At 35.2% G+C, this 15,418-nt stretch overlaps 1 protein-coding gene across 1 annotated transcript in view; it reads left to right on the plus strand.

Annotated features, from left to right (window-relative positions):
- Window positions 1-15,418, plus strand: part of APOB (apolipoprotein B) — a 38,035-nt gene that overhangs the window by 530 nt on the left and 22,087 nt on the right. Inside the window, exons 2-17 of the mRNA XM_052809773.1 lie at window positions 1,300-1,338; window positions 3,968-4,083; window positions 4,947-5,092; window positions 6,128-6,281; window positions 6,466-6,621; window positions 7,628-7,752; window positions 7,941-8,026; window positions 8,767-8,986; window positions 10,012-10,239; window positions 10,428-10,545; window positions 10,664-10,810; window positions 11,899-12,110; window positions 12,431-12,668; window positions 13,209-13,385; window positions 13,668-13,859; window positions 14,624-14,791. Coding sequence (XP_052665733.1) covers window positions 1,300-1,338; window positions 3,968-4,083; window positions 4,947-5,092; window positions 6,128-6,281; window positions 6,466-6,621; window positions 7,628-7,752; window positions 7,941-8,026; window positions 8,767-8,986; window positions 10,012-10,239; window positions 10,428-10,545; window positions 10,664-10,810; window positions 11,899-12,110; window positions 12,431-12,668; window positions 13,209-13,385; window positions 13,668-13,859; window positions 14,624-14,791 — 2,522 coding nt within the window. The remainder of the gene's footprint in view (window positions 1-1,299; window positions 1,339-3,967; window positions 4,084-4,946; window positions 5,093-6,127; window positions 6,282-6,465; window positions 6,622-7,627; window positions 7,753-7,940; window positions 8,027-8,766; window positions 8,987-10,011; window positions 10,240-10,427; window positions 10,546-10,663; window positions 10,811-11,898; window positions 12,111-12,430; window positions 12,669-13,208; window positions 13,386-13,667; window positions 13,860-14,623; window positions 14,792-15,418) is intronic.

Raw genomic sequence — 15,418 nt, forward strand, 5'->3', positions numbered from 1 at the left:
AATGTGTTTGGCAGGCAATAGTGACATTTGAAATACAATTTTGTGTTAAAGGGACATAGTCATTGGTAGTAGTAGTTAAAGAAGTAGGCCAGTAGAGGTTTTTTTCCTAAGATCAGGAAAGACAGCCTAGATCAATATGGTGCTGTGGATTGTGAGCTGTCCTTGCTTCCCAAGAAGTGGCTTTTTAGAATACAACACTGTAGTGTTACTTAAGACTTCAGGAACCTTAAGGAGGAAAGTGCGTCTGGGACAAATTATGCAGGTCTGGTTTTATATGCAGATGGAATTTATCATAAATACACCTTTGTTGAACTAATTCTGTTGTTGACTGATGTTATACAATTTTAAAGGATGCACTTGTTTCTAATGGTTATTAATAATGTTATTACTGTTACTGTTGTAATAGTAATAGTAGTATTACTGTTGCTATTGTTGTTACTGTAACTAATGTTACACTCTATTTCTATAGAGTGGTCAACCTTAGAATTCCCAGAATGGAAACTTGGGAAGGGTGCAGAGAATATTGTGAAAAGTGCTGACATTCATGTGTGATATCCCAAAGAATGACACAGCATCAAATGAATGCAGCGAATTTACTAGATTTTATTTTATTTTATTTTATTTTATTTTATTTTATTTTATTTTATTTTATTTTGTTTTAAATAGAGTCATATGGGACTTACCTAAGACAGTTTGGAGCAAATGATTCTTCTTAACTTGAATAGGCTTCTAATCAGTGTTCTTTTCTTCCAAAGAATGAACTCTCAATATTCAGAAAAGATTTAATAGCAGAGAATTGTAGTATTAATTGTCAAAGTTGTCCTTTTTTAAATGTACAAAACCCAAAAAATAGCCATTCATCCATTATGCAGTATTTTTGTGTGCTCAAATAGACTAAAATTTTAAACTAGACCATGTTATATGGTGCATTTCATCTGTTCATTATTTATAAACTTTCTATTTCACATAACATAGGGTTTTTAAAATACTTGTTAACCTTGAAGCTGATTCTTCTCGGTTTAAATCAATTTAATTCAGGGACTTAAAGATCCTATTCTGAGGTCTTAGTTCACAATATCAGGGCAACTACTGTAACTCCCTTTAGATTTGACTCTGTACTGTCAATGTTAATAGTAGCTTTGTTATTTACATCAGTGTGCCAAGCTACACCAAAAGTTGGTATGAATTAAAAAGGTCTTATAATGAAAATGTAGTATTTCCATTTATATTTCCACAGCCCTTTTTTTATAGCTATAAACTGCTTTTCCAGCTTTTAATTCTTGTTTTTATTCTTTACAGAAGAAGAAACGCCTGAAAGTGGAAATTCAGGATGTTCAAGTAATTGATTTCCTGCATCTGCTTTTGTTATCTTATGTTGCTATATTAACTGAATACCTCTTTCAAAGTTTGACTTTTCCTATTCCATAAATCTCTTCCTCTGGAGTTACTGAAACAAAAGTGATGGCAATATTCTGAAGTCTTTATTGCATTTATTTTAGTTATTTAATTATGCATAAGGCTTGGCTAAAAGAATTTCAAAAGTTTCCTAGGATTGGAGGAGCTGAGATTGAGTTTCTAAACTTTTTAAAAGCTCCCATTAAAAAACTACTTTCCTTTGTTTTGTTGATTTCTTAATTGTCAGGTGCAAATTCCTTAATTTAGAAATCCCTGTTTGTCAGATGTGAAGCTTTAGCAGTGAGGTTATGTACATTACACTTTACCATGGGCTGAATCTCACTGCTCATTTACCCTTCACAGTGGCTGCTAAACCCCCAGAATTGCACTTGGATATCTAACTAAATACCTGTAGAATAAATCATCAACTCTGTCAGCAAGGACAGCAATTTCTTTAAACAAGTCAAGACTCAGGAAATGCTGACTTCATGCCCTATCTTTATAATGAACTCTGACTGGCCCTGACTGCTTGGTTAAATACATAATGTTCCACCACAGGGTCAAAGTACCGAATAAGTTGTTTTGTTCTTTGTCTTCAGGGGTTTTTTCCCTTGTTGGATGCTTTAGCACCATCTCCAGGCAATTGGGTTTATTTCAGCTGCCTGAACCAACTCAAAGACTTCTGGGTTTTGTTGCCAATTTCTTGTGTATCTTTTGATATAATACATTATTTGGTATTTGCATTTCTAATCTTATCATTTCCCTATTCCTTTGCCATTTATTTCTGTTTAAAAGCAGGAAATGAAGCAATAATTAGCCTTTTCGCTTTAGCATAGTAGATACTGGTGTTGCAAAAATTTCTGAGAATGTACAGTTAAGCAATGTTATAGTCCAGGATAGCCAAAACTGACAGAGGTAGTGTTGATTTTTTTTATAGCACTTAATTTTAAGGTTAATTAGATAATTTAATTGTTTTCAATTGTTTGTAAGATGCTGATTACTGTATGATAGCTAGTATTAAATATATTATTTCTGTCTAGAAATTACATGAAAGTAATGTCAGTTAAAACACTATTAAAGTATGTAAAGCTTATAAAATGATAGTCCAAGGAGGAAATACGAAATTAATAGTACTGTTCTGTTCTCCTCTCTAAGTATGCAATTCTGTGACATAAAGGGCAAGATAACATTGCCATTGGCCTCTAACCTGAAAAATATTTTATGAAAGAGGAAGAGTAAGATGATACATTCATGGCAAGTATAGGCAGGCAAAATCATACATATTTGATGGTGGTTGTGTGGGTTTACACCGAGATGACTTTACCTTTTTTTTTTCCATAAAAGTAGATCAGGATTCTAATATGTTCAGACAGTCCCACATAACCACAGAGGAGCAATTTAGGAAATTGCTTTTCACTCAGCATCACCACAGCATCACAATCCCAGTGAGTTGCTCAGTCTAAACAGAGGGACCAGTAACTTCTGGTTCAGATAGACCTAAACTGCTCTAACACAGTAACTTCAAATGCCTGATCATCATATGTTTAGTTTAAAATGCCTGCAGTTATAATAGGAGTGAATTGTAATTGAGAACATTGTTTGGTATTCCATACACCAAAAGATCTTATATCCCTGTATTTGACACTGAGACAAAATATTATTTTCTTTATGTCTCTATTACCACGTTCATTCCTGCTTGTAGGGTTTAAAATTACAGATTAATTGCCTCTGAAAGCAACAGGGACAGATAAAACACAGGTGAAATTAATCCCTTTGAGGAAGTCCATTAGGTTTTGGGGCTTCCTTTGCTAAAAAGAGAAACACCTCTGCAAATACTTCCTTCTGCCTTATTCTTACTCATAACTTAGTGCTTTTTCTTGTTCTGGATGCTCTTCATATAACTAAAGATTATCTCCATTAAAAAGAGTCTACTCCAGTAAAATCTGCTGATCTAATAAGTGAATTAGAGCAGATCATGTTTCAGGAGAGTCTAGGGCAGAAAGATACTCTGTAGATTAAGGTAAAGTGGTATTGAGGAATTGCTAGTTTTGCTATTCTGTCTCTGTGTTTATTTGCTTTCAGTCTCAGTCATGTGACTTAGATAAAGCAGTTCCTTGCATTTGAATTATGATGGAAAAATCTGAGCTGAAATGAATCATTTTATTACCAGTTTGAAAATTACCATTTGATTGCTTTAATTAAGAAGAAATAGGGTCATTTTTAAAACGGTTCCGTATCTTAAGTTTTCTCCCATTTTTATCATTAACTTTAATGGGGCATGATTTGAAGGCCAAGTAGAGTCATACTGTCAGATCTCATCAGAGTGGTGGACCCCAAAACTTATGCTTCCCCCACAAGTTTTGTCTTATGCTTCAGAAAGTATCCAGCTGACATGAAGGCATTACTTCTTTGTCTGAAAGCTATTCCGTAAAATGAAAGAGTGAGAGGGTCCTCATGCTTCCTTTATCTATGGGATTCATTTTAGTTGCACAACACTAAGCGTGTATTGTAATGGTCAACATACGCATATCCTACCCAAGTCATAAAAGCACTCTTGTTTTCCCAATTGCAGAAGATGCAACCAGATTTAAACACCTCAGAAAGTATGTTTACTTATATGAAGCAGAAACATCAAATGGGATCACGGGAACAGCAGATTCTCGAAGTGGTTCAAAGATCACTTGCAAGGTAGGGAAAGAGGAGTAAATACAACCGAGTGGGACTGTATACTGAATAACATGGGAGCTGGAAGCTGGGGAGCATCCTTCAATGTTTTTCCAAACAAGGTCATTCTTTTGAAAGGCATGTGTTGAGAGTCCTGAAGACTAAGCCCTGCCTGTCCTAGACAGAAGGCACTGAGTATGGCAGAAATGCTTCATACCACTGTGCCAGTGCATTTCAATTCTGATCTGGCTGTACTTTTACACAAGAGAGGGGGAAGACCTGGTAGTTCAGTTTTCCTTAGCTCCTACGCTGAGTCTACCAGTGTCCATCAAACAATTCTGGAAGCTGAATGAAAACAGCTCATTAATGCCATGAAGACCACTTGATAGCCTATTGATGGTAGCAGTCAAGCCGGGATCAGGGCTGTAGGACTAAAAGATTCCGTAGGCCATTAAACTACCCAATGTCTCTCCATCTTGCCCCAAACTTTCCCATCATGGGGGTTTTTTTCTGAAATGGAGTAACTGGGGAAAATATTTTTTATTTAGCACACACTGTTCTTACAGAGTCTAAACTTTGATCAGTGTAATGACTCAAGTTTTCATGCAGTTCTTCTAGTACTATAAATTTTCAGAACCTAAGCTGCTTGTTTACTGTGTATATAGTATACTCCATGCCATTAGCCAAGCAAATACCTGCTTTCATATCTTCTCCCTCAAGTTACCTTAAGGTATTTAGAGTACTTTGGAATCTTTCCCAACAGCTGCTAGCAGGGTGATTCTGACACTTTACAAAACCCAAGGAATACCATATTTTCAAAACTAACTGGATGATCCTGGAAACATGACAATGAAAAAAAGATAAACACATCATATTTGTGTTTTCAGGTTGAACTGGAGGTACCACAGCTGTGCCACTTCATCCTGAGGACAATGCATTGCTCCCTGAGGGAGACATTTGGTGTTGACACTGAGGGAAGAGCCATGCTGAAAAAGTCAAAGAACTCTGAAGACTTTGCAAATGCCATGTCCAAGTAAGCAATATCAATTATCATCAATGCTTGTAGCCTTAACATGGAACAGGCTGCAATGTTACAGTCCACCCTGACTATGTTTTTCCAGGCATAGAACACATTTCATAACATGGTCGATTTATTAGCTGGTTCCACAGCAAAAGTCTCCCTGATACAATTAAGGGCTAACTTGGCACAGTTCTCAATTGCTAGTAGGGAAGGTTTTCTTCCATCCAGAATTTTCACCTGGAATGTTTTTGTCATTTATATCATCTACATCAGGGAACTGTTGGGTAGTCCCTAAAAGATTATTGCAAGTAGAATGTTCCTTCTTGTAAGCAAATTCTCAAATGGCTGTGTACAGCCATTTTAAGATAATTTTCCTTTGCTGACATGGTACAAAGACTGTGCAGTAGAAAGGCTTTCAAGATTGAAGTCCAAATTTCCTATCCCGATCTTTAATGACCTATGTAACTTATCTTTTCCTTACTTATCTGCTTTTGTAACTTATTGCTACTACTCCGTCCACGCAATTAGTCTCTAGTGCTTGTCAGGGCGTGTTTTACTCATGCACCTTCATGCTTGTTTCAATGCCTCAGTATCCAGTCCATCTTGTTTCACAAGCCATAGATCTCAAAACAGCTTGAGACAGTGTTAAAATATGTTTTTTAGAAAACAATCAAGGTTTTATTTAAAGACTGCAACCAGTAGAGAATCCTTCCCATTGTTTTGTAGCCTATTACAGTAGTTAATAATTACCTCATTCTAAAAATTTACTTATCTCCTCTGAATTTGTGCAATTCCAACTTCCAGCCATTGCTCTTGATGCTTGTTTGTCCTTACATGACGTAGTCTAGTGATATCAGAATGTCCTTGGTTAGAATTTTGCTGCTTTAATAGTAATACTTTCTAATAGTAACAACAGTCAATAGAAAATAATGATAGACCAAGGTAAACATAGTGCTTTAGCTATAGCCCAGCTGTTTATTGGTAACATGTTCTCCACTGGGTGGCTTTAACATGATTTCATACTAATGTCGGGGGTTTTTTGGGCAGGCATGAGCTAAAATTCAGCATTCAGGATGGAACAAAAGTCAAGCTGTATCCAGAGAAGGATGAACCTCTAAATGTACTGAATCTCAAGAGAGGAATCATCTCAGCTCTACTTGTGCCAACAGAAACAGTAGAAAACGTAAAAACAATTTCAATGGTACGTGTTTTGAAAGCATTAATTTTATTTCCTTAACAAATGGAAGAAAACTCACCTAGCAGAGTTACTCCTGAACATAATTTTCAAAAGACCTGGAAGTTCAGATGAAAAAGGGTGCCTTACAGCTAGATCAGAAAACGTCTGACAGCATGGACAAAGACACTGATTTCTTTCTTCTTTCCAGGATACTGTATATGGAAAGTGTGACAGTGAAGTTGAATTCAAATCTAGAAAAGGAAATGTTGCAGAAGATATTTCAATTAACAGGGACCTGAAAGCCTGTGACAACTTCAGTCCCAGCAGAGATTACGTCAGCCCTATTGCTATTGTAAAGGGACTAGTAAGTATACCATTAAAGTGTATATGATATAACATTCTTCACTATATCAGTTAAAATGATAAACAGTTACTACAACAACTAAATTTTGTATTTATCTTCTAAAAGCTTAAAAAGGTTTTCTGTATGCTTGCATTAGATCAGACTGTGGTTTTGTTGGCAGTCAATAGAGAAAAACAGATGTGGAGAAAGAGTGTAGTTACCTTCTTTCATGTTCTTATTTTTTAAAGGAGAGCTTTTCATAGATGGAATTAGTACTATTGGTTACACGATAACCTGTCAGATCATATCCAAATGTTTAGGTTTTTGGATCAAAATTTTCAACATTCCAATTTCATGTAAAACATGTAGTCCACCAAAACCCTGTTTTGTGTATGATGTGCAGGAAGAGAGGGCTCTAAATGCCCCAAAGTAAATGGTTTGACATGCTGTTCAGGCTACCTGTTAATCCACAATAATCAAATGCAGTTGCTTGCATGAATATTGGCAGATTTCTTCCTGGTATCATGGCATCTGTGCTTTTGAGTGTTTTCCCTCAAAAAAAAAAAAAAATAGGATTTCACATCATGCGAAAACCACATTTTTTAATTTCTGCCTTTTCTACAGCTTGTTGTAGAAATCTTTAAAGTTTGTATAATAAGAGTGAAATTAAAAAGAGCATCAGCTGTTATGAGGGCCCTGAACTTCTCTAAAAATTACAAACTGGTTTCTATGAAGGAGTCCTTTGTTGTAGGCAGCAGGGGATCAATCATAAAGTAACTACTAAGCCAAACACCTCAGTAAGGCCTGAGGGAAAATTTCAGTGGGATTTTTGCCTGTGAGGAGACTTAAGACTAAAGATTGATACTGGCACAATTTTCTCTTTGTGTGAGAATGATTCCAGTTATGCACCTTTTTTTTCTAATATGCTGTAACTGTTAATATTACCGTAAAACTGTGGCAGCCTTTAAAACTATGTTTGTTTCCTATATTATTGAGTAAAATGACTGCCAAACTATTTATTTTACAGAACATCCCGTTATCTACTCTTCTAAGGAGCACTCAATTCTGTCATTACAATATTGATGCAAAGAAAAGGCATATAAGAGATGCTGTCTGCAGTGAAAAACACCTGTTTCTGCCCTCCTCATACAAGTAGGTTTCTCACTATTTATCATTACCCTTTATTTATAAATATTCATTTTAAAATGGTGATGTATCACATTCTGCCCTGACTTCATCCCCAAATATGCATTGTGTTCTCAAGAAGGCAGGAGGCATGGCAAGACCTCTCAGAGGTACTTAGACTCAACTAAAGCACTGTATTTTTCTTTGTTTGCTAGAAATCGCTATGGTGTGATGACGGAGGTCAACCAGACACTGAAGCTTGAAGATACCCCAAAGATCAATAACAGAAATTTTGATGGAGGTATAGCTGCAATTCTCAGTAATACAAATACAGGGACAAAATATAAGTACAGGTTAAGTACAGGGACAATTTTTTTTTTAAACAGTAAATTAATTAAAGATGCAGTTTTTAATGAAATTTGATCAATTTAGTTAAGAAGAATGTTGGGGTATAAGATGGGAAAACCTGAAAGTGTTTAAAAACACTCTAATTTTAAATAATCTTTGTGTTTTCATTTTAATTTTGAAATTATTGTTTATAATTAAAAATTTATAATTTGCTTGGAAAGTAAGTTTAATCTTATTGGAAATTAGTTTAATGAACCCTTTTTAGCTAACTGTAATTTCTTATGCAACTTTCAGCTTCAGCTGCCAAATGTAAACAGTCCATGATTACTATAGATTTGGTTCTGAAACACACTTTTTTGACATGTAGTTGTTATTCCTAGTCATAACATATTTATTCTAAGATATAATCACTAAAAGATGAAAAAGCAAACGATGCTAATATAAAAGATGTTAAGGAATCATCTTCATGAAAATGTAAAAGAATTTATGCAAATAGGTATTATTCTACTTTTGGGACAATTACATTTAAATTCCACTCCATTATTTTTAGAAACTGTTCAGCTGTTGAACTTCAACCGTTATCACATAAATTAATCTACAGAGTTTATATTTATACTGAATGTATGACAGAAGATAAAAATGAACATAGCTGCTTGATAAAGATATAAAGAATGCAATTTTTTTAATTGCTAGATGAACTGGAAGAGAAGGGACTTGCACTGGAAAGTACAGATGCCAAATTTTCCAGGCAGGGGGATGCTGTTCTGAAAACCCTTCAGGAGCTGCAGAAACTTACAGCTTCCCAGCAGAACCAGCAGAGAGCAAGACTCTTTTACAAATTTGTTTCTGGACTTAGAAGTTTACATAACACCACTCTTGGCTCTCTTGTACCAAAGATGATGGAAACTTCAAGGTATGTTACAACAGTTCATTGTGCAAGTGACCACATGTCAATGCCATAGCAAATCCATTCCAAAGTTGATGATTTGCTGCAAGTGGTTTTAAATTAGAGGTTAATTAGATGTAAAGAGTGTCCTTCAGAAAGATAAGTATCATCAGAATTATCTAGAGAGCGAAATAAGGAAGACAGATAAAACCTGTGGATTTCACATTTTTCCATCAGAAGTGCTCAGTTGTTAATTGGAACTTGAACATTAAATATATGAGAACAATATAAGAATTCAAATAGATCTGAAAGTTCTAGCCTTCTATGAAGAACTAATATTGTTTTGATCATTCCCCCTTCAAATCTTCCAAACTTATTGGAGAAGCTGAACTATAAATTAGAGTATAACACAGACCAGTACAGTGTTTTTCTCCCCACCACCATCCGAAGCCTGTATGCCAGATGCAATCCTGTGGATATGTTATTAGAGCCAAATATCTTTCATGTGGTTTTGCTCAAGGACAATGACTGTAATTCCAAGCTCCCAAGTCTGACTTATAGCAAAGAACAGAGTTTTGAAAGTGAGATTTTTGGAGACATGGAAGGGCACAATTCCTTGGTCTGACCCTGCCCTCCACTCCCCACCCTTACTCTTCTGTCCTAGCTGGACTTCAGTCAATTTACACATACTTTATGTCCTCAGTCTGTAGAGGGACTAGAGCCTCAGTCTGGTTGAATATATTATATTATAATACTTAAAATTGTGGGAAAGTCTGTTGCAGAGAAAAAAAAAAGATATGTCTGTGTAATTATAGTATTGTTAATACTTTCTTGTTGTTCATAGCTAATCATGTTATTAGTATAACTTGTAAAACTAAGCAGCTTCTTTTTGGTAAGCAATTGTGTGATTTGCTTCCAGTCATGCATAAGCATACATAATTTATATTAAAACACCTTAATAAACCTGTCAAATGTTTATTTCAAACATGCAACATGCAGCAGTAACTGCAAACAGGGAATTAATTAATCAAAGTCATCTCTTTTCCTTTCAGTTCCATCACAGTTCAGGCCCTGACTCAGTGCGGGACTCCAGAGTGCTATGGTGCAGTCCTGCAAATACTGAGAACTGGAAACGTGAATCCGCTTGTGGTAGACCTGGTGACATATACCCTGGGACTATTGCCTTCTCCAACTCCGAAAAGAATACGGGAAATTCTTAACATGGCCCAGTATCAGCCAAGCAGAGCTTCTTTTTATGGCTTGAGTCATTCTGTTACTAAGTAAGTAATGATAGCATGTAATTGTACAAAATAACCTCAAGAAAACATTACAATGCTTAGGGTAAACCCTAAGAGTAGTCACTTTTTGAGGATTTTTTGTTGTTCTCATGAATTTGCTCTTTAGGAATGAAAAATAGACATTTCCCATTTTCTCCCTTTGTTTCTAATGTGTTTTTCTCTTTATTTAGGTTCTACAATGAGAAGATGATCGTGACAGAGGAAATAACAGATGTTGCAGACTTCATGGCATCACTGCTTGGCAGTGATTGTTCTGGGGAAGATGAACTCACATACCTCACACTTCGGGTATTTTTATTTCCTTATTTCCTTTTTTCCCTATTTTAAATTGTAGCACATATATTACTCTACTTCTCTTGATGGAGAAAAAATGCTCATCATCTTTCTGTGTTTTCATCACTGACAGGCTATTGGAAACATGGGTGCAGTAATGGAGAGAGCCAAACCCAACCTGAAATCTTTTCTTAAGACATGTATCAGAAATGAAGCTGCATCACTTTCAGTTCAGAAAGCAGCCATTCAGGCATTCAGGAAAATGACTATTACTGAAGAGGTAAATTGGGTCATAAGAAGCAGCATAAACTGTCTTCAGTTCACCTTGACTGTTCACAGAAGTCATTGACTATGCAAAAACATTCCCATTATTTCATAGTTTTGCTATCTCCCTTTTAGCTGTCTCCAGCTTTTTTAGAACTCCTTTAGTTAGTTTAGTTTCAATACACATATCTGAGAAATTCTGCAGACTTCTGACTTAGTGGGTGTTACTCCTTTGAGATGCAGTTCCTATGTATAGGTAGTCTCAGTTTAAATGGGAGGTTTGGATCTGTTCCTGTTAGAGTGTCTTAAATGGAGTTCTACTTACTTAGGTGGTTTTAACTAAACAGGTGGTTTTAACTAACAAATTACTCCAGATATAAATGGATTTAACTAAAAAAAAATCAGGTCCCTATTTTATACTGGCATTTTGTTGTCATTGTTATTAATAGTACTGGTTAGATTTATGCTTACATTACAGTGACACTAAAGCACCTCCTACGGAATGGGTGTCATTATACAGAGCACTTCAGCTTAGTATAGTGAAATAGTTTCAGTATCAACAAGTTTCTACTCTAAGAGACATGCTCTTGTTTCCAGACAAGGCTTAACGAGTCTGGGAGCCTGGAAACACCTGGAGCTCATGTCCTCAGATTAATATAAAGCATTTAATTTTTTTTATTATTATTTATTTTCAAACTATGTTTTTAATTTTCCTGCAGCAGAAGATTTTGATCACCTTCTTTTCCTAAATTGAATGGTCTTTTTTCCAAAATTTGAGAATTTGTCTGCAGACCAGAACACTTCTGATTCCCAAAAATCAAAATTCACTGTTCTAAACAAAAAAGTAACCTGCCAGATACACAATAGGAAAATCAGTTTTAGTAAAACCATAATTTCTCTGACATTTTCTATCAAAAGAAACTTTATCAGAATAGCTTCAATGAAAAATTTTTGGTCAGATATAGAAATAAGGTATAGAAATAGTTATGTGGTCCTGAAAAAATTACATCCTGGAAATTATTTCACCCTATATATTCCTAAAAGAATTTAGCAATATCATCTACTAGCCAGCTCATCAGTGCAAACCTTTCTCTATTTATATAGGACCGTTCAGCACTTCTGAAAGCATTCCAAGAAGGGGATGCACCTACAGACAAACGTCTAGCAGCCTATCTCATACTGATGAAAAATCCTTCCCCAAGTGATCTCACAAAAATTTTGAGAGTCCTCACAAAGGAGAAGAATGAGCAAGTGAAAAGCTTTATTGCCTCACACATTGCGAACATCCTAGACTCTGAAGAAGTAGGCATTGAAGAGTAAGTAAAATTTAGTTATATACTGGTGTCTTAGGAAGAACAAAGTTCTGATCATAATTGCAGTGGTAGTTATTTAGCAGTGCATTTTTTGCTTGGGTTTTTTTGTTTGCTTGTTTGTTTTCTTTGAACAAGCACATCTGCTGAGTAAATCTATGGCTTTGTCAGTGCCTATGGCCATGCCAGCTTACAGTCTTTCCCTTAAGTCTTATTTTTACTGTTGTGTGAATGTCTGCAAGTGACACAAGAAATCCCTCAACTAAGACTAAATGAGGTTTTGGAATTTGTACTAATCATATTTGCATTGCTATCCTCTTTCCTAGTCTAAAAAGCCGAGTTGAAGAAGCTCTGAAAGGAAACCAGGTTCCAACAGCCAAAGATTTCAGAAAGTTCTCACAAAATTATCAGATTTCCAAAAGAGTTTCTGTACCTGGAGTTGATCCCATCTCTGCCAAAGTAGAGGGAAATGTGGTATTTGATCCAAACAGCTATGTTCCTAAAGAGACTATGCTAAAAATCACCCTGAATGTGTATGGATTTGGCCCAAGCGATATCTTTGAGGTACAACAATTATCAAAAACTTTGCTAGTATTCAGCTGTTTTCTTTCTCCTTTCTGTTTTCTTATAACAACTTTCTCTGAATAATGTATTGTTGTTACAAGCTTTGGGAGAAATCTAAAGATCACTGTGCCTACAAGGGGACTTTCATTTGATCTCAATGGGCTTTAGAGCAAGCCATTTGTTATGTGATGTCACTTGCCACTGACTGGATGGACAACCCTGTTGGAGTTATTAAAGGCCTCAGCTAGGGTAAAATGAACCCATCTGTAACAAATTGACTTCATGCTAATGAATCATTACTGGCACACTGAAGTACTCACAGTAGATTTTAAGTGAGATACAGCCTATGTGTAGGTTTTTTGTTGGACCTCACCACAGAGATAAAATTAAGACCTAGTATTCCATATCTTCGCTTAAGAATCATAGACTTGTAGGATACACTTTAAATACATTGTTTGTTCCCCAGAAAGTCTGTTTGTTGTAAAGCTCCAAAGAAGTGGGGAAACTCTCTCAGTTATTGCATTGTCCTGTTCATTTCAGCTTGGCTTGGATGGAAAGGGGTTTGAACCAACACTGGAAGCTTTGTTTGGAGAGAAGGGATTTTTTCCAGACACTGCAAGCAAGGCCTTGTACTGGGTTGATGGCAGAGTGCCAGAGCAGGTTTCCAAGGTGCTTTTTGACTATTTTGGTTACTCCCAGGATGGCAAGCAGGATCAGGTATGCGCAGCACGGTATTCCTATCTTTACACGATAATTACAGCACTTCCCCCTTTATTGTATATGATACTTCTTCTCTTCTGGTAAGCTAAAATAGAAATCATTAATGCTATGTAACAGTGTTTTTTTCTTAATTGTATGTGCAAGGGGCCTTTGTCTGGAGACAAATCTGTAAGAATTGCATGTGCAGATTAGCTGATATTCACTAAGTAACTGTTCTAGATATATGATCTTACAGATTTCTTATAAATCTGTTTTACTACTTTCTGACTGAATTTTCAGGATATCATGAAAGGAATAATGCTTAACCTTGAAAAACTGATAAAGGAATTGGGCAACAAGGAAGTTCCTGAAGGAAGAGCATATCTGAGAATCCTGGGAGAAGAACTTGGGTACATGAAACTCAATGATTTCAAATTGCTGGGAAGCATGATTTTAAAGAGTGTTAAAACTCTTCAGACTATTCCCGAAATGGTATGTTTCTGATGCACCAATGTGTATTATTAATTTGTTTTTTTCTACAAGATTTTTTTAAGATTTGGGTTGTGTTTATTATGTAAAGAATGGATATTTGATACTAGCATGAAAACAAAATTATTTAAAATAAAATATCCAGGTTTAGTCTGAAGGACTCTGAGAAACCCATGAAGATTCCTCAATAACCAAGTGGAGTCCTCCTGGAAGATGGGTGAAAGGAAGGAAAAATGGAAGGTTCAGATCTTACTGTATGATTGAGATATCTACTGGAACAATGCCCAAAATCTTAGTGTTGGCCATTATGTTACTACTAAATTTCTAATTAAGAAAATGTATATTATTATTAAGCAATAATTCATCGTGTTAAAAAGAAAAGAAGATGTAGCACTGTTTAAGAATATTTGGTAAAACCCTTCTTTCATTGAAGTAAAAAACACTTTGCCATTGACTTTGAGGAAGCCAGAATGTTACATGTTATCTAAACCAATTCACCTTTGTATGTGTATGTCAAGGTAGATGATCTGTGTGTATCAAGGCAGGTGATAAAATCTAGTATTCCTTTAAAGCTGAGATCTTGATAAACAGTCTTTAGTACATTTTTTGAAGCAAAGAATCTGCAGAAATTAGATTTCTGTACTCTATATGAAATTAATTTTTGGATTATACAGTTACAATCATTCCATGATCAATTTTTAAAGTGTGAAATGTACATATTCCAAAGTGTAGGTTTGTTACTGTTCACTTCCTTGTTTGATTCACAGATTGCACAAGCCATCTCAAAAGGTGTTGACAGGGATTTATTTGTCCACTACATGTTTATGGACAATGAGTTTGAGCTCCCAACTGGAGCAGGTTTGCAACTGAAATTTGCCTTGTCTGGAATAGCAACACCTGGGGCCAAAGTAGCTGTAAAGCTTCATCAAAAAAGCGTAAGTGTCAGCAGCTGTGTATCTTTTGTCTCCTAATAATCTACAATCTCATTTAGGGATAAAACTGTAACATCAGAAGAATTTTAAAGACTACAAAATACTCTTGAAATGAAAAAAAAAAACTTACATATTAGAGGTCTCCAATTAATTTGTGGATGACACTTACATTAAAGTAAGAAGTAATACATATAAAAAATTAAGTATGAGACATGATAAAATTTATGAATTAAAAGTATTTTAATCACCCTTTCAAAAATAATCCTTTTAATCTCTGTTTATTTCTTTCTCCCTGCTCTCAAATGAGAATAGCATGAAAGCTACAGCATGTGAATTTGCTGTTCAAACCAGTTAATAAAAAAAAAATTTTGATGTGGCCAATTCAAAGTGAAAATTTTGATTTTCAGTTAAAAGAAATACTGAAAATTGAGTTAAATGAAACATTTTTTGTTCTGAAAGGAAACATTTTTAAAATGTAACAGTTAAAGACCATGTGACACAAAATTAATTATTTTGTTAAAATAAAACCAATTAAATAATTCCATTCTTTTTTACAGTTTTAATAACTATTTTGCTCTAATTTAGTCAATAATTTATATAAATTTCTCAATAGTTTCAGTTGACCTAAAC

This window comes from Harpia harpyja, chromosome 15, assembly GCF_026419915.1.
Source record: "Harpia harpyja isolate bHarHar1 chromosome 15, bHarHar1 primary haplotype, whole genome shotgun sequence".
In the NCBI taxonomy this organism is placed as follows: Eukaryota; Metazoa; Chordata; class Aves; order Accipitriformes; family Accipitridae; genus Harpia; species Harpia harpyja.